At 42.6% G+C, this 19,078-nt stretch overlaps 1 protein-coding gene across 1 annotated transcript in view; it reads left to right on the top strand.

Annotated features, from left to right (window-relative positions):
* DNER (delta/notch like EGF repeat containing) overlaps nucleotides 1-19,078 on the top strand; it is a 326,762-nt gene that overhangs the window by 262,869 nt on the left and 44,815 nt on the right. Inside the window, exon 9 of the mRNA XM_057551824.1 lies at nucleotides 13,570-13,692. Coding sequence (XP_057407807.1) covers nucleotides 13,570-13,692 — 123 coding nt within the window. The remainder of the gene's footprint in view (nucleotides 1-13,569; nucleotides 13,693-19,078) is intronic.

The raw sequence follows: 19,078 nt of genomic DNA, 5'->3' as shown, positions 1-19,078 counted from the left end.
AATTTTAACTGTAGCTACTGTATGTTTATAGGGCACATTGGTGAATTTGTAAACTATAGAGAAATAGATGAATGTTAAGCTTTCTTGTTAAAGGAAACAATATTTCTTCTTTAAGTATTTGCATCCTCTCGTGCCATATATTTCCCTTTTGTAAAACACATTTCCCTTTTCGTTAACTCCCAACATTTTTTTCCCTTTAGCTGATATAGATCATAGGTAGAATCCACCCTCTAGTGGCCAAAAGCGTCATGAATGGCCAAAAAAGACATTCATAAGACAAGGCTAAAAAATTATGAAGAGATTGATTTTTTCGTGTGACTAGTTTGTGACCTAGTTCTAAAGGCAGATCCAAGAGGAAACTTCTAGAACTGTTTAGATCTACACAGTTACAATCATTCCCAAGATGATGGACAAGTTTAAGGTTAAAACGCCTTTAGATATGCAAGAGCTTCTGTTTAAGTGGGTTCACTGCTGAGTTCTCTGGACTTCTGAGGCCCTTCGTGAGCATAGTCCCAATTCAGCTGTGTCATCTACAACACATTTTTTCATTTGTTCAGGAGAATTCTAGCTATTTGTAAGGACTAACTCGGAGTAGTGGTTGTTTGCTTTTCTACCATACATTTAGTGTATTTATATAGTCACCATTTATATATTGTTATGATGGCTAGCCCTCGTGTCTCAAAAAGTGTCCTCTTCTAAGCAGACTGGATTTTTCCCTCTATACACTATGAGAATGCCCTCATCTCCTTCCCCTCCACTTAAAAAAAAAAAAAAACCCCTTAATAAAGTCAGACTTTTCCTAATCTGACCAGTTCTCCTACTGTCCCATCAAGTGTTAGACACAGAGTACAGTTATCATTTCCCTTGGTCATCAGCAACCTGGTTTGGAGTTGTGATACTACACATAAAATACCCGTAAAGTATCTATATTATCCCTTTGTGTTACACAAGTAGATAACATATTTCTATTGTGGAAAATTAGAAAACGTGAACTGGAGTATTTAAAATACAAAAAACAATCCCTCAGTTTCATTGCCCGACAAAAACCACTGTCAATTTTGGAATACATTTTTCCAGGCGTTTTTATTTGTATTTGTACAAATCAGACATTTGTAAAGAAAAGAACCACTTTCCGTATTTATGCATGCAAAGGTTATTTTGCCCTAGGGTTCCACTTTTCCTAGCAAATCCACCTCACCCACTGTGACTGAGCATCTCCTAAATTCAGCCACCTGTGTGCTAAGGAAATGAGAAGAGAACAGACAGTTGTTAGAGAGAAAACACAGTTTGGGATCAAAGACTGAGCAGTGAGTCAAAGTTTGACTGCCAAGCAGGCAAGCGGATCCAGCACAGAGGTAAGTCTCAGGAGATGAGGCTGAGGAGAGGGAGAAGAGCAGGTTTTTTAAAAGCCCAATATAAACAGACTTTTGTTTCATACATAGGAGAATTCAGGTGTTTGAACTTCTCACTGGTGAAAGCAGGGCTAATTAATCATGGAAGTTCAGGGCTGGTGCTACCTGAGTTTTTCCCGGAAGTGGTCTTCGCTGCCCACGTGAAGCAGTGACTCGGGATAATGGTGCCCTTTGGGGTGATGTAGCTCAGCGCCTTTGCTGTATACTCGAGTCAGGGCGCCTATTTCAGGATGAAAGTACCCACGTTGTCTTTTTAAATCAGGTTTGCTTTGAGGTCAGCAGAGCAGGAGACCATATATCACATTTTTAAGGTACTTACTGTGCGGCCCGCCCTGTGCTAGATGCTTGCCTTCTGTTACCAGCCTCATGTTCAATGCCAAGTGCATGTCCTCCTGAGGGGGGCAGGAGCCCCTCCTTTCATAAGTGACCTTTGTTGCCACTAGTGCCCTGATGGCCCTGAGCCAATGAGTGGTACCTCGATGGCCCTGAGCCAGTGATACCTCAATGGCCCACAGCTCTCTGCCTATAAACACTATCAACACTGGAGTTTACACAAGAGTTTAGTGAAAAGAAAATGGTGTCAAGTACGTTTTATTTGAGTAAAGGATAACTTGAGAAGCAAGAAGCCTACAGTGTCCCAAAGTCTCTCAAACTCTCAAATCGACCCCCTCCCCATGCGTCACCATTTTAGTGACCCTCCAAGAGCAGTGCCCAAGGTCATCACATCAGGTGGTGATGTAGCTCTGCAGACGACCCACAGTGTTGGTGGACCCTCTTTCTGCCCTTTGTAATTCCATCACGTTCTGGACCAGTTTCTCTTATCTCTTCAGGTGTCTCCCTCTCTGTCTTTTCCTCCTGTCTCCCTCTTGATACTTGTGGGTTCCTGCTCCATCCCTCTCTCTCTCCTCCCATCCATGCCTCCCTCTCTGCTTCCTCCTCCACCTCTCCTCCCTCTGTGACTTCTTGTGTCTTCTACCCTATAACCTTTCTTTCTGAACTACACCATAAGACATCTCCTCAGCACTGTGTTCAGTGCTTAGCAACATGGCCAGAATTCAGCAAATACTTGTTAGAATGAACTGAAGTTGTTTTCTTCAAATGGCTTCTGTTTTCCTGGGAGAAAATGTTAAGTCCTTTTGTTTAAGGAAGATCTAAGTCTAGAAAGTGGTTGCACACTCCTTTCCGTCCCATCCCCCATCCCTAGCCCCCTCCTGTTAATGAGATTCTGTTGCATTTGGAAGTGCCTAGAGCAGAAGAAGGAGACTCCATAAATGTCAATGCCTCGGTTCCTTCTGAAAGGCACTGAAGCATCACTGGCTAAGACGAGCCAGGAACCTAGACTCGCCCTCAGCCTTCCTCACCCTTCACCTCCTATTCTTTACCAAATAATGCTGTTTTATTTATTTTTTATTTATTTATTTTCTTCTTCTTTCTCCCTCTTTTTTTTTTTTAACATCTTTATTGGAGTATAATTGCTTTACAATTGTGTGTTAGTTTCTGCTTTATAACAAAGTGAGTCAGTTATACATATACATATGTTCCCATATCTCCTCCCTCTTGCGTCTCCCTCCCACCCTCCCTATCCCACCCCTCTAGGTGGTCACAAAGCACCGAGCTGATCTCCCTGTGCTATGCGGTTGCTTCCCACTAGCTAGCTATTTTACCTTTGGTAGTGTATATATGTCCATGCCACTCTCTCTCTTTGTCACATCTTACCCTTCCCCCTCCCCATATCCTCAAGTCCATTCTCTAGTAGGTCTGTGTCTTTATTCCCGTCTTGCCACTAGGTTCTTCATGACCTTTTTTTTTTTTTCCTTAGATTCCATATATATGTGTTAGCATACTATATTTGTTTTTCTCTTTCTGACTTACTTCACTCTGTATGACAGACTCTAACTCCATCCACCTCACTACAAATAACTCCATTTCGTTTCTTTTTATGGCTGAGTAATATTCCATTGTATGTATGTGCCACATCTTCTTTATCCATTCATCTGTCGATGGACACTTAGGTTGCTTCCATGTCCTGGCTATTGTAAATAGAGCTGCAATGAACATTTTGGTACATAACTCTTTTTTAAATTAATTAATTAATTAATTTATTTATTTATTTTTGGCTGTGTTGGGTCTTCGTTTCTGTGCGAGGGCTTTCTCTAGTTGCGGCAAGCGGGGGCCACTCTTCATCGCGGTGCACGGGCCTCTCACTATCGCGGCCTCTCTTGTTGCGGAGCACAGGCTCCAGACACGCAGGCTCAGTAGTTGTGGCTCATGGGCCCAGTTGCTCCGCGGCATGTGGGATCCTCCCAGACCAGGGCTCGAACCCGTGTCCCCTGCCCCTGCATTAGCAGGCAGATTCTCAACCACTGCGCCACTGGGGAAGCCCGGTACATGACTCTTTTTGAATTATGGTTTTCTCAGGGTATATGCCCAGTAGTGGGATTGCTGGGTCGTATGGTAGTTGTATTTTTAGTTTTTTAAGGAACCTCCATACTGTTCTCCATAGTGGCTGTATCAATTTACATTCCCACCAACAGTGCAAGAGTGTTCCCTTGTCTCCACACCCTCTCCAGCATTTATTGTTTCTAGTATTTTTTAAATGGCTCTTGACACGCATCCTCTAGCTGGCACCGCCACCATCCTCATTCCAGCCATGTTTTTCCGGGAACTATTGCAGTAGCCTCTTAACTGGTTTCTCCAAGTAGATTCTTTCAGGTCTTTCCCCCATTTTCCAAAAGGCGACTGGAGTAATCGTTCTGAAATACAAATCTGATTTTGTCATTTAATGCCCCCACCCCAGCACGCACGCGCGTGCACACACACACACACACACACACTCCATGAAAGGTACCACCTCGTCTGGAACCTGCCTGCCTCTAGTTTCTTCTCTGCCCTTTGCTCTTCAGTCAGCTTAGCCCATCTTCAGAAGGAGCCCGAGCCAAGCACCCTCACCATGGGACTTCTGCGCACGCTGGTTGCCTGCCGTGAGTTTTCTCATCCTTCCTCCCACCTCGTTGATGCCTACAGACCCGTCGCCTCTCAGCCCCCCGTCCCTTCCTCTGGGCAGCCTCCCTGGAGCTCAGCCAAGGTCAGCTCTCCTGCTCCTCCTTCCTCCTGGCACCCCAGGCTCCCCATTGCTCACACTCACCCAATTCTGATTTTACATGTATTCGGATGACTGTTTGGTGTCTTTCTCCTTTAAATGTCCCTAGCAGAGAGGCATTGTCTGTTTTCACAAAGTTGTAGAGCTCTGGTGATTAACACAATGCCTGGCACATAGTAGGCATTTAATAACTATTTCTTGAGTTAAAGAAAGAGGAGGCAAACAGGAGTCCCAGAGAATCACTGACCTTCACAACATGCCTATTAAAGGCAGCAGGTCTTCGAAGTGATGGAGAATATAAACTCACTGCACGAACAGTTAGGATATGACTTCGAGCTCTCTCTTCATTACCATTCTTTCAGAAGCCCAGGGAGGGAGGCAGAGATTTGTAGATGGCTCAATAACATAAATACTAGGGAGGCTGGAGAATCTAAAACTTTAATTTAGCCTCAATATATAGTCGTTTCCAGTTGAATGTTTGTAAGAACCACAACGATGGAAACATTGACTGATCTGGGTCTTCTCACATCTACTTTCTCTGCGGCCCAGGAGCCCCTACAATGAAAGGGCAAGAAATTAAGGAGTAAAAGAAAGAAGCAACATCAGCACCACTGTCTGCCACACACCAACTAATGCTCTGTATTTACTTATTCAACTTCCTTCATGTTCACTGATACTTTCTTTCTTTAGTGTGTGTGTGTGTGTGTGTGTGTGTGTGCGCGCGCAACAGGAGCATAATTACTCCACTGAAGTCTGTAAGATATCAGTTATCAGCAGGTCTGTTTAGAACAGAGCATTTCAACTCTTGATAGGATTAATGTGAGCCGGGATTCTTGCCTACCTTTTTTCTGTTTTTAAAAGATTCCTAATGTGAATGTACAAGCAAAGAGAGAGAATCATCAATGCATGCGCGCACCCGTGCACACACACGGTTTCCCTTGAAACAAATTTCTCTGCACAGTGAAGTGAATGCATTGCCTGACCTTCCACAGTGCTGAGGGGCTGGCTCTACAGCAGTCAGTGAGTTTAGCCAGAATTTGAAAGCTCACAGACAATCATATTAATAGAATAAGATTATTTTCTCTTTGCCCACATCTTTGGAAATTTGATCTCCTGGGGACTGGCCTAGACTTGAATCAGGGGGTCCTGCGTTTTCACATTTTGTCCGTTCAACCTGAAATGTTGGGGAAACAGCCTTTGAATTCCAACACGCCCCTAAAGGAACAAGGAACCACCCCCCCCCCATCTCCCCACTCACTTCAGTCTGACCTGAAAGCAAAACAAACAAATAAAAACCCTAAAACACTTCAAATTCACTCTGGCCTTGAGTTCGGCCTGCACCCGTGGGGGTGAGCCGTGTGGGCTCATGGTGCCTTTGCTGAGTCGGTCAATCATGGTGGACATCGGTCTTCCCAGGAGGACACAGATGAGTCCCATCCTAATGGCAGAACATTCGACAGGGTTCTCGGTAGCTTAAAAATCACCAGGCGGGGTCTCCATCCTCTCTCCTCTCTTTATCCCATTGCATCTAGCATGTTTCCAACCCCAGTTGAACAGAGTGCCTGTTTGCTTCTGCAGGATCGCACTGCTGGAGAGAGTTACCCCACGGACTGGTGTTACATCAAACCCACGATTGCAGACTGACCCCTCAGTTTTGCCCCCAAATCCTTTTTCTTGATGAATTCACTCTCACTCTGCACAGCAGCAGTTTCAAACCTTCACGTCTTTAAAACTCCTCAGGTTGCAATCATGCTATAAAAAGTGATGTAGGACAGTGGTTCTCAAAAGGGGGGTTTTGTTCTCTAGGGGACATACAGTGATACCTGGAGATGTTTTTGTTTGTCACAAGGAGGAAGGGGTGATGCTACAGCAATCTAGTGGGTGTAGAGGCCAGAGATGCTGCTCGACGTCCTGCAATGCTCAGGACAGCTCCCAACCGTAATGACCTGGTCCAAAATGTTGATAGTGTCATGGTTGACAAATCCTGATTCTGGGTGTTATGGACTGAATTGTGTCCCCCACCCCCCATTCATATGTTGAAGCCCCCTGATATAACTGTATTTGGGGATAGGGCCTTTAAAGAGGTAATGAAGCTTCAATGAGGTTATAAGTATGAGGCTGTAATCCGATATGACTGGTGTCATATGACCGTATAAGATGAGGAAGAGACATTGGGGAGGTGTGGCCACAGAGAAAAGGACATATGTGAGGACATAGTGAGAAGGCAACGTCTGCAAGCCAAGGAGGGGCCTCAGGAGAAACCAAACTTGCTGACACCTTGGTCTAGGACTTCCTGCCTCTGGAACTGTATGAGAATACATTTCTGTTGTTTAAGTCACCCTGTCTATAGTATTTTGTTATGGCGGCCCTAGCAGACTAATACACTAAATAATCTATTTTGGGGGCAATTGGGAAAGTGGGAAGACTGTAGGATTGACAGTGTGTCCTTAGAGCAAGTTTCTTTACCTCTCTGACTCTTTTCTTTTTTTTTTTAACATTGTGAACATATATTTTGCATTTTTTAATGGAAGTATAGTTGATTTACAATGTTGTATTAATTTCTGTTGTACAGCAGATTGATCTGTTATACATATACATGCATTCTTTTTTGTATTCTTTTCCATTACGGTTTATCACAGGATATTGAGTAGAGTTCCCTGTGCCGTACAGTAGGACCTTGTTGTCTACCCATTCTATATATACTAGTTTGCATCTGCTAATCCCAACCTCGTAATCCATCCCTCCCCCACCCCCCTCCCTCTCAGCACCCACAAGTCTGTTCTCTATGTCTGTGAGTCTGTTTCTGTTTCATAGATAGGTTCACTTGTGTCATATTTTATTTTATTTTTAAATTTATTTATTTATTTTTGGCTGCATTGGGTCTTCATTGCTGCACGCGGGCTTTCTCTAGTTGTGGCGAGTAGGGGCTACTCTTCATTGCGGTGCGCAGGCTTCTCAGTGGGTGGCTTTTCTTGTTGTGGAGCACGGACTTTAGGCGTGCGGGCTTCAGTAGTTGTGGCACACAGGCTCAGTAGTTGTGGCTCACGGGCTCTAGAGTGCAGACTCAGTAGTTGTGGCTCACGGGCTTAGTTGCTCCACGGCATGTGGGATCTTCCCGGACCAGGGATTGAACCTGTGTCCCCTGCATTGGCAGGCGGATTCTTAACCACTACACCACCAGGGAAGCCCCTGTGTCATATTTTAGATTCCACATATAAGTGATATCATATGGTATTTGTCTTTCTCTGTCTGACTGACTTCACTCAGTATGATAATCCCTAAGTCCATCCATGTTGCTGCAAATGGCATTATTTCATTCTTTTTAATGGCTGAGTAGTATTCCATGGTATATATGTACCACATCTTCTTTATCCATTCATCTGTTGATGGACATTTAGGTTGCTTCCATGTCTTGGCTGTTGTGAATAGTGCTGCTACACACATAGGGGTGGGTGTATCTTTTTGAATTGCAGTTTTGTCCCGATATATGCACAGGAGTGGGATTGCTGGATCATATGGCAACTCTATTTTCAGTTTTTTGAGGAACCTCCATGCTGTTTTCCACAGTGGCTGCACCAACTTATATTCCCACCAACAGGGTAGGAGGGTTCTCTTTTCTCCACATCCTCTCCAGTGTTTGTTATTTGTAGACTTTTTAGTGATGGCCATTCTGACCAGTATGTACCTCTCTGACTCTTAATTCCTCATCTTTAAATTGGGACTAGCCATGATTATCATTTTGGGTTGTCACGAGGGTTAAACAAGTTAACACAGGTAAAGGGCCTGTTACGAAGCAGACGCCACTCACGTGCTACCGGACAATAAACCCCTTGCGGTGGAGACCTTGCCATTTGGTTTTGTGATCACAGTCCCTGGAAGCTTCTGGCACATCATAGGCATATCTTAAATGTGTATTGATTTAATCAGTGGCGTTCTGGGTGCTGATTCAAGAGCTCTCATTTAAGCATTCTTTCTGTACCAAATACTGCAGGTACAGCTGAGAACTCTGCAGTCGTAGCCTCTGCCTTCAAGCTTATATTCTAGTGGAGGAAGAGAAATAATAATTGATAGAGAACAAAGTTAATATGATTTCAGACCCTTATAAGTGTTACGATGGAAATCAATTGAGTGTTGTAACGAGTAACTGTTAGGGGAAGGTACTTTGGATAGTGTTTTTAGAAAATTACCCGAAGAGGTGATTTTTATTCTATTTTGTTTTGTCTGCTGATATAGGTGTGCTTTACTGGTGACTTAAATTCCTTAAGAGCTATTGCTCTTATGAAGTGATATTCCAAAATGGGGAACAACTCTTAGTATAATCTTCTCTTGATTTACCCAGTATATCAATACATATATGTATATATGTTCCAGGAAAACTCAGTATATCTTAAAAACTGTTGTACGTGTAAAGCAGTTAGGTTCTAGGCCTTGAAAGTTGTAAACACGGTTTTGCCTACATGAATGGCCAGTGGAACAGTCCAAAGTTGTGAAGGGTGCCAGGCCATCACTTGTGCAGGGGAATCCCAGATGTTTCAAGGTGTTTAATATCTCTGGCCCCCACCTACCAAATTCTAGTAGAATCCTCCAGTCATTATGATAAGCAATCCCTCCTGCTCCCCAATTTCCAAAACAGCCTCTAAAGGGCAGTACAGCCCCCATTGAGAGCCAGGGTTTTGAGGGTCTCCAGTGGGCTCCTGATCTCCTATCCAGTTGTCATTCTTGCTCTTAGAGCCTTTGGCACTGTTAACTAGCCCTCCCCGGCTTGCTGTCCTCTCTTGGCTTCCATGACCACACCCCTTGGCGTTTCCCCCCCTCCTTCCTCCATCCCTGCCCAGAGTCCCGATTGGGCTTCTTGCTGTCCCTCTGCCCATCCACGTAGATCTGACCTTGGTCTCTTTTTTCCTCTCCATGTTCTTCTTTGATGAAAACTTCAACATCACTTCCAGGCATCTCTAGCTCCCAAAGTGCTGTTTCTATGCTATTCAAGCTCATTTTCCCAACTGCCACGTGGACCTGGCTACGTGACCCCAAGTTAAACGTGTCCAACATCCAACTGGTCACCTTCCTCTAAAACCTGTTATTCCTTTGGTCATAGTTGTGTTCACGGCAGCATCATCTACTCACACATTCTAGACGTGGCAGCCGTCTTAACCTCTCTTTCTCACTCCCCACATCCAGTTGGTTGCTTTGTTCTCTCAAGGCTAAGGAAGTGATTGGAGCTGAATATTCAGGATCAAGTCCTGCAAAGATCAGAACACTGGTGATAAAAATCAGTGCCCCAGAAAGGGCTACTCTGATCCCATCCCTCTGATCTTCAGTTTTATTTTAAAATAGCTTAATTTTTCTAGACCCTAGGCTGCCCTGAGCTAATTTGTTTGTCCGAATTAATTACCAGCAGGGGGTGGCAGTCTCATTTTCACAGAAGCCTTCTGTTTTGGAAGAGATTCCTTTTTCTTCAAACAGTCCGATTTAGGTTCTTTGGCAGTGTAAAGGGTGTCTTGACATTTCCATAAAGACATTTAAATGTTACCGTCTCTGAAGAAACACTTTTAGAATATGAAACCTTTAATTTTTTTCCCACAAGGAAGAAGAACCTCGTCAGCGTAATTATCTCTGTAAAATAACTTCCTCACTTGCTTTTCATGTTGCTAGTGGAAAAGGATGATGATACTGTTTTCAAAAAACAAAAACAACTGTGGAAGATTTCAAGAAATTTGCTTTTCATTTTGTCTGTATAAATAACACCACAATTCAGAGGTCGAAGATGCTTGTAGGGTTATATATTATCCTTCCAAGTTGATTTTTGAAAGATCTGCTGGGAGGGCAAAACGATCAAAAAGATGCTGCTGGTGATCCTTGTTCCACACTGAGAAGAAGGCAAAAGAGACTTAACTCTATGTGTGTGTGTGTATATATTCTAAAAATTGTGATAAGGGGAATTCCGTGGCGGTCCAGTGGTTATGACTCCATGCTTTCACTGCTGTCGGCACGGGTTCAATCCCTGTTCAGAGAACTAAGATCCCGCAAGCCATGCGGCACGGCCAAAAAAATAAAAAATAAAAATAATGATAAAAACCAAATAACATGAAATCTATCCTGTTAACAAATTTTTAAGTGTACAGTACAGTATTGTTAACTATATGCACATTGTCGTACAACAGACTTGTGGAACGTTTTCATTTTGCGTAACTGAAGCTCTGTATCCATTCAGCAGCAACTCCCCATTTCCCCTCTCCTCCAGCTCAGGAACCACCATTCTATTCTTTTCTTTTTTCTTTTATTTATTTATTTATTTTTTAATTTAATTTTTGAATTTTATTTTTTTATACAGCAGGTTCTTATTAGTTATCCATTTTATACATATTAGTGTATATATTGACATATATACCACCATTCCATTCTGCCCCTATGAGTTTAACTACTTGAGATCCCTCATATGAGTGGAATCATGAAGCATTTGTCCTTCTGTGACTGGCTTATTTCACTTAGTACATGACCTCAAGGTTCATCCACGTTATAGCATATGACAGGATTTCCTTCTTTTTAAAGACTGAATAATATTCCATTGTATGTATATATCATATCACATTTTCTCTATCCATTCATCTGTTGAGGGACATTTAGGTTGTTTCTACCTCTTGGCTATTGTCAGTCATGCCACAGTGAACATGAGAATGCAAATATTTCTGTGAGATCTTATTTTCAGTTCTTTTGGATAAATACTCAGAAGTGGGATTATAGATCATACGGTAATTCTATTTTTAATTTTTGAGGAATCTCTATCCTTTTTTTATGTTTTATGTAGCAGCTGCAGCCTTTTACCGTCCCACTAACAGTGTATGAAGGTTCCCATTTTTCCACATCCTCAACAACATGTACTATTTTCTGTTTTGTTTTGTTTCGTTTTATTATGGCCATCTTAACAGTTGTGAGGTGATATCTCCTTGCGGTTTTGGCTTTCATTTCCCTGATGATTAGTGATGTTGAGCACCTTTTTATATACCTGTTGGCCATTTACATTATCTTACACAATTGACAAAAAACAACACGAAGTGCATTAAAGACTTAAACCTAACACCTGAAACTATAAAACTCCTGAAAGAAAATATAGGGGAAAACCTTCATAAAATTGGTCTTGGCAATGATATGACAACAAAAGCACAGGCAACAAAAGCAAAAATAAAGTGGGACTATATCAAACTAAAAAGCTTTTGCGCAACAAAGGTAGCAATCAACAGGGTAAAAGGCAACCTTCAGAATGGGAGAAAATATTTGCCAACCATATCTTTGATAAGGGGTTGATATCTAAAACTCTTGTAAAAAAAAAAGATTTTCTGGCTGAATCTAGATCAAGACTCAGCAAACTTGTTCTATAAGGGGTCAGAGAGTAAAGATTTTTGACTTTTCAAGCCATATGGTCTCTGTTGCAACTACTCAATCTACCATTGTATGAAAGCAACCGTAAATAATACATACTTGGATGGGTGTGGCTGTGTCCCAATAAAACTTTATTTATAAAAACAGACTGGGACGGATTTGGCCTGTGGACCAGTTTGCTGATCCCTGATCTAGAACAGGGTTTCTCCGTCTAACTCTATTAACATTTTTGCTGGGTAGCTTTTTGTTGGGGGGCTGTTCTGCGCATTGAAGGACGGTTTGCAGCATCCTTATGCCAGATGCCAGTAACAACCCCTTCCCCTCCACCCCAGTTGTGACAACCCAAAATGTCTCCAAACATTGCCAAATATCTTCTGGGGGACAAAATTGCTGTTGGTTGAGAAACTCTGATCTAGATGATTGAAATAATCTGATGGAGAGTGATAGGAGATATTTCCGTAGGGAAGTAGGGAAAGATAGAAGAATGGAAATCCCTAGTGTATTTGCCTCAGGAAGGTCAAGTTCCCCTCAAAGGGGCCACTATCACTGCCTAAATGTGGAAAGCAGTTCAAAACAACTGAAATGGCAACGTAATTGAAAAGTGCTCTGGAAATAATGCAAATGTGAGCTTAACCTACTTTTGTGATAGGAACCAGAAACAGAACAGTTCAACACATTAGCCTGCGCTAACAGGACTTTCTGAGCTCGAGGGCTGGCTCTGAGTTGCTGGAAAGGAGCTCACGGTTCCAGTGCCCACTTGAGCAAGCGTTTATTTTTTTTTGCTTATCTGAATTCAGAACCAACACAGGCAGGGTGATTTCTGAAAGTGCTCACATGTTTCTCATTGTTTGGACAGGGCCAGACAAAAATGGCCCAGATTCACTGCAAATTGGCAGGAACGCATGTTTTTGAAAGTTAAAAACAGCCTAGCATTCATGAGTGAATCTCAAAGAATGTTGTCTTCTTGTCCTTTAGAATAAACACCTGTTTTGCAAAAAGGAGAGTAAAAGCCATCTTCCTTGAGAAATCGTTGGTTTCTTTTTCTTCATTGCTATTATTCTATATTTAATAGTTAAAAAACTTAAGCACAATTTACCATATTATAATTTAGATAATTGTCATTTTAAATAAACAAACAAACAAAAAGAAAAACAGCCCACATTTCGCCAGGAAGTTCAGTTAAGCCTTTTTAGCTGAGTTTCTTTTCTGGCTTGAAAAACAAAAAATCCGTGGATCCTTTTCTTCTTGAATAAAATTCTCCCTAGTTAGATATATTTTTCTAATTCATTGGAAGAAAAGGGGGTCCACATCCTTGGAAGAAGCTGTTTGGCTGTGAGTCCTGTCCCTATTGCTACCTTCTGTGACCACAGCTGATGCACTTAGTAACCCACATCTCCTGTTCACCAGTACCACTGGACGTGACATAATAATGGGACCATCTGGTGGATCAGTGAGATCATTCTTTTATAGTTGGGATCATGACAAAGGGTGATAAGAATAGATTCTTCATAACCTTCCTGGAAATCCATATTTCAGCATACCCCAAGAGACCCAGTTCCTTCAATCGCATCTATTTGTGCCTTACTTTACAATGAACATCCACCGCCTTCCTTGTAGGCTGGCCCGGTGTGCATATAAATGGTACCTGTTTGACCGCAGACCTTTCTCTCTGTCCCTCAGGCTACCATGGCCTCTACTGTGAGGAGGAATACGACGAGTGCCTCTCTGCCCCGTGCCTGAACGCCGCCACCTGCAGGGACCTCGTCAACGGCTACGAGTGCGTGTGCCTGGCAGAGTACAAAGGTGAGCATCACGTGGCCGACTAGTGCCAGCATCGTTCTCAGTGACGTCATGGATTTCTCCATGTACATGCGTACGCCTCTAATTGGAGCGTGAAATTGTTTAGAATAAGAATCAGATGCTGGCAGTGGGATGATGTATGAGGCCGAAAAGAACAGTTTGGAAGTCTCTGGTTTCCTCTTGATAAACTGAAAAATCTGTCTCCTGCCCTTTCCTTCTTCTTGCATCCTCACTCCCTTCTCTGTTGAATGTGTAAAAAGCTGACGATAAAAAATGATATTAAGGGGGCTTTCAGACACAGGTCAGAGGACGCAGCCATGGAATCCGGGGGGAGGAAAGTAGTGCTTGCTGGACAAGGAGAGGATGCCGTGGTTTTTGGTGGAGGAGGCAAGTGGAGTCTCACATGTCGGCGGAAAAAAGTTCATTCTCATTAAATGAGTATTAAAAGGGAGGCACATGTTAGTTCATTTGAGTGGATATGTGTCAGAGTCACTCTGGATAAACGGCTGACATTCACGGAGTGTTTATAACATTCAGACCCTGTTCTAAGTCCTTACGTGCGTGAACTCATAAAAAAGGCCTGACAGTAACCGGAGAGGTGGTAGTGTCAGCTCTCGGGAGCCCAGCCAGCATGGTCCTGAAAGCCCTTCCATCTCCTCCCCAGCAGGCTCACTGGTGTGGCTTTATTGGAGCCCTGACACCCTCAGCTGGCGCTGTGGCAGGGCCCCGGGTCATCAACTAATTTGCGCGCATGTCTCTAAGTCACGACTCCCGGGCTGGTGTAGATTTTTGTAATGCTTTTGAGGGCTCTATTTATAGCCATTTCACTTAACCTCTCTCTCCCACCACCGCTTACTTGATACCATCCATCTGCCAGTGACCTCGCATTGTAGCCGACTTTGCTTCTCTTTGCATGGACCCACCTTTATTTAGACGTCTTTCTGGTGAGCCTCGAGGGTTTGTAGGGCACATGGATGAACTTGATCTAGCCCCCGGATGGAGGGGCTGAAGCTGGGTCAGGTCTTGGCTTTATGTTTGACACATCTGATGCTTCTCATGGACTATGATGCCCGTTTAGAGCCGAACTCCACCAGTTCCCATGAGGATAGACGTGCTGGCTTCATCCACATGGATTTCAGTGCCGAACTCCACCAGTTCCCATGAGGACAGAGGTGCTGGCTTCATCCACATGGATTTCAGTGCCGAACTCCACCAGTTCCCATGAGGACAGAGGTGCTGGCTTCATCCACATTGATTTCAGTTCTAGGTGGATCAGAGCATTGAGGAATCGGGAGTCCGCTCAAGTCTGGAGAGATTAAAGGAGCAATGAATTAGGAGACCTAGGTAGCTCATCCTCATTGTGCCATTGGATTACTGATGACCTTGGATAAACCTTTTCAACCGACTTGCTTTATTTTGTCTGTTTAAAGAAAGGGCAGTAATGCTTACTGAGAGATTTTGAGATTCTTCAGTGACAGAATGAGTAGTGGTGGATGTGCTTCAAAATTTTAAATTCCAGGGGCTTCCCTGGTGGCACAGTGGTTGAGAAGCTGCCTGCCAATGCAGGGGACACGGGTTTGAGCCCTGGTCTGGGAAGATCCCACGTGCCGCGGAGCAACTAGGCCCATGAGCCACAATTACTGAACCTGCGCGTCTGGAGCCTGTGCTCCGCAACAAGAGAGGCCGCGATAGTGAGAGGCCCGCGCACCGCGATGAAGAGTGGCCCCCGCTTGCTGCTACTAGAGAAAGCCCTCACACAGAAACAAAGACCCAACACAGCCAAAAATAAATAAATAAATAAAACTAAACTAAAAAAAAAAAAAAGCTCCTTTAAAAAAAATAATAATTTTAAATTCCAAAATTCTTTAGTTTATGATAGAGTTTTATGGAGTAAATTTCATCTTTATGAATAACAAAATTATTAATTGGGTGTACTCTGAATTTGCCTCTTATGTGCCTGGCTTTGAAGCATTGCTCATGCTATCATGACCAAGAAATAAAAAAATGAAACTGTATATGGTGACCCACTAGTGACTCCACAAATTCATGGGCTGTGATCCTAGCTTTTTTCACCTCCTTCTTCCATTTTTCTCAAGGAGTATTCCCGAATTTTGCTGCTTTCCCCAAGCCTCATATTAAATCACTCACTCATAGGATATAACTAATTTTACGTCCATCTTCATGGAAAGAAAGAGAGGTTATCATTTGTAAACATTTTCAAATTTCTCTAGTTTTCCAATGAGCAATGGTTCTCAAACTTGAGCATGTGTTAGAATCTGCTGGTGGGCTTCTTAGAACATAGTTTGCTGGGCCCCACCCCTATCTAGGGTAGGGCCAAAGAATTTGAATTTCTGGTAAGTTCTCAGATGATGTTGATATGCTGGCCCTGTGCCACCCTTTGAGAAGCCCGGTCATACAAGCTCATCTGCAATCACAACAACTCAAATTTTATTGTCTTCCTTATTACGTGATCACATGCGCTCCATTCTGCTCAAGGTTAATCCCTCCATATATGCTCCTCGTTCCACCCCTTCTATCTTTCGTGACCTTCCTCCATCAGTTACAGACGCCCTGCTGTGGATGACTCAAGAAGGTAGAGTCGACTCGAGATGACTCAAGATCCTGGAGGGGATCTCAAACACATTTGAGGATGTGGGTTTCTGAGAAAAGGGTGCGGTGCTGGGAGCCTTTGTGTACCACAGGGTTAGGGGAAGGGTTCTGGAGAGAACGGAGGACTCAATGACCAGCTGAGCCCAAAAGACCCTTCAGCTCATAGAGAGGGAAAACATGCTATAAGGTGCTGCACTTGACTCTACGAGGCAAAGGGCTCTCCTGATCTCATGGATCCTGGCTGCCCTCTAAGAGGATTGCAGTTGGGCTGAGCTGGTCCTTTGTGTGTGTGTGTGAATGAGCTCCTGCTCACACCTGGAGAACCTTGAGAACCCCAAATTGGGAAGCCTTTACCCCATGTAGACAGGGCTAATTTGACTGGCCTGTCTAGCACTGGAGGAGAATCTCCAGTATCATCTCTCTCTGCCTGAGGTTGCCAACCACAAGCCTGGCCAGTCCAGGGAGCCTGTACCAGCAACTCAACAAGGGGGAAAAAATCTAGGAAGTAAAAACAAAATTGCAACAAACCCCACAACTCTAAACACTCAAGAAGGGAAGTAAAAAAAAGTAATGTACACCACTCAAAATTGAATTTAGATCTGGAAAAGCAAAAAGAGGAAGTATGTCATGATAGAAGTAAAAATATGAGGAAATGGAAACCATGAGTGAAAAGACATGAAATGTGGAGAAAAGATGAAGAGATATGTTTCATCTGAATGATGGATGTTGCGGAAGAAGAAAGAACACATGGAAATAAAACCAGAATCAGCCAACTACTAGGGAGAAGTCTATGAGATGAAGAAAATTGAAATTTTCAAATAGAACGGGCTTACAGAATGCCAGAAGATTAATGAGGGAGATGATACGTAATTTGCAATTTCCTGGTAGAGTTTCCAAATCCAAGAATACAGAGAATATTTTTTACAAGATTCTTCATAGTGAGTACAAGTTACACACAAAAGAAAGAATCAAATCAGCATTGAACTGCTCTTCTCTAAAATGAAGCTAAACAACAGTGAAGAGTGTTTTAGATTTTTCAATGAAAAAGTCTGGTTGTTAAAGGTTCATTTGTATTTGAGGGGTAAAGAAAGACATTTTGTACATTTAAGGGTACAGAAAACATAACACCATGTACCCTTTCTAAGAAAATTGTTTTCAAAAGTATTCTCATCAAATTGGAACTAAATCAGAGCAAAGATAACCAGATAGGGGACGATGGAGAACAGGAGGAAGAGGGTTGAGCAGACTTCTTTACATGCGGGGATAAACCTAAATAGATGACATTCATATGATTGTAAATACTAATTTAATGGTAAAGAAAAGTCTCTTGAAAAAATAGACATGCCTACTATATTAATTATTATTGCTGCATAGTGAATTATTGTAAGGTAGTGGCTTAAAACAACACCCTTTGATTATCTAACAGTTTCCTAGGTCCAGACATGGACTAATGGATTCCCTGTTCAAGGTCTGGAATCCAAGACTGGAATCAGGGTGTTGGTTGAGCTGAGCTCTCATCTGAGGCTTAAATAGGGAAGTATCAGCTTCCAAGTCCCCTCAAGTGGTTGGCAGAATTCATATCCTTGCAGCTGTAGAATTCTTGACAGTCTGCTTCTTGAAAGCCAGGAGAGGCCTGAACCCTCTTAAAGGTCTCACCTAGTTAGGTCAGGCCCACCTAAGGTTAACTCGAAGTCAACTGATTAGATACTGTAACAGCATCTGCAAAATCTCTTAACCTTTGCCAAATGCTATTGATTAGAAGCTCACACTCAAGAGGAGGGAGTTATATAAGGGTGTGACTCATTGGGTGGTCACCCTAGAGTGTGTCACTACATCTGTTCTTGAGGAAAATTTAAATGACCAAACTAAAATTTCATATTATTTTAACCAAGTCCATGAGTTGGTGGGTGTTGGGAAGGGTTGGAAGGCATACAAGTGTGTTAAAGATCTCATCTCAATGGGCAGGTGAAGTGATTATTTCATTTTGATATATTTATAGAGACATTTAGGTTTGGGTGTAAGCAGGAATGTAAACCCTAGCAAAGTAGCAATAAATGAGAGAACGTCTAAAGTAAGAGTGATGGGCAGGTGTTGAGGGGTAGGGTAGAAGGGATTAAAGAGAAGCAGAAGGGGGTAATTCATGCCCTCCAATCCAGAGGAAGAGTGAGTGAGGGGAGGAGAGAGGCCAAAAGATTCTGGGCCTTTCTCTCCTTAGGGGATGGACATTCTTTCCCTCTTTGGAAGCATTTATCCCAACATATATTTACATATAAGATGTCTGTATAAACTTAGGAAACTATCAGATGGGTGGGCATCAATTCTTAACTAGTACTTACCTCTGGAGTTAGAACTTGGGTAAGTGGTGTGTTGGGGGGAGGATTGGAACTTTAACTTCTTACTTACATATGTACTTTTTTAAGTGGTGATTTTTACTCTTTTCTGTTTTTAAAAAAACTTAAATAAATGAATATAACTTCCTAAAAAGAATGAGTGCAATAGAAAGTCAGGCAAGTATAGCTAAGAACATTTTGAAAAAGGAAAGCAGTGAGAGGGAATTTCTGCCAGATGTTGAAACCCATTGTAATGCTGCAATTATTATTACATCCCCATGTTATGGGTGCAAGAATGGACAGCTAACCAAAACTGAATAATGGCCCAGAAACCATCGTCTATAATAATATATGACTCTTAACAAGGAATTGCTATGAATAGGAAGGGAATTCTTTTCTAATAAATGGTGCTAGAAAAACTGAGTTGCTAAACAGAAAAAAAAGAAATG

This window comes from Balaenoptera acutorostrata, chromosome 8 (assembly GCF_949987535.1).
Source record: "Balaenoptera acutorostrata chromosome 8, mBalAcu1.1, whole genome shotgun sequence".
NCBI lineage: Eukaryota > Metazoa > Chordata > Mammalia > Artiodactyla > Balaenopteridae > Balaenoptera > Balaenoptera acutorostrata.
This window is presented reverse-complemented; position numbering and strand designations above follow the sequence as displayed.